At 65.0% G+C, this 234-nt stretch overlaps 1 protein-coding gene across 1 annotated transcript in view; it reads right to left on the bottom strand.

Moving 5' to 3' along the window:
* Positions 1–104: 104 nt before the first annotated feature.
* Positions 105–234, bottom strand: part of LOC104404659 (cerebral cavernous malformations 2 protein-like) — a gene marked incomplete at its 5' end in the record, with an annotated part of 974 nt that continues 844 nt past the window's right edge. Inside the window, one exon of the mRNA XM_010013138.1 lies at positions 105–228. Within this exon, the coding sequence (XP_010011440.1) occupies positions 105–228 (124 nt within the window). The remainder of the gene's footprint in view (positions 229–234) is intronic.

Raw genomic sequence — 234 nt, 5'->3', positions numbered from 1 at the left:
AGTGGTGACAAAGGAGGGGACAATGTTCCCCCTCCTGGGCACGGCGGCAGAGCCGGGCACCTGGGAGGTGCAGCACTGCATCGGCAAGCAGGGAGGGCACCCCCTCACAGGTAGTTGTCCTCTTCCTCCTCCTCCTCCTCCTCCTCATCCCGCGCCAGCGCCTCGATGTCGTGGGTGATGTCCGTGATCATGCGGTTGAAGGACTCGGACTCGGAGCGCAGGGACCAGCTGTCG

Source organism: Nestor notabilis, unplaced genomic scaffold, assembly GCF_000696875.1.
Source record: "Nestor notabilis isolate BGI_N333 unplaced genomic scaffold, ASM69687v1 scaffold29474, whole genome shotgun sequence".
Taxonomy (NCBI): domain Eukaryota; kingdom Metazoa; phylum Chordata; class Aves; order Psittaciformes; family Psittacidae; genus Nestor; species Nestor notabilis.
This window is presented reverse-complemented; position numbering and strand designations above follow the sequence as displayed.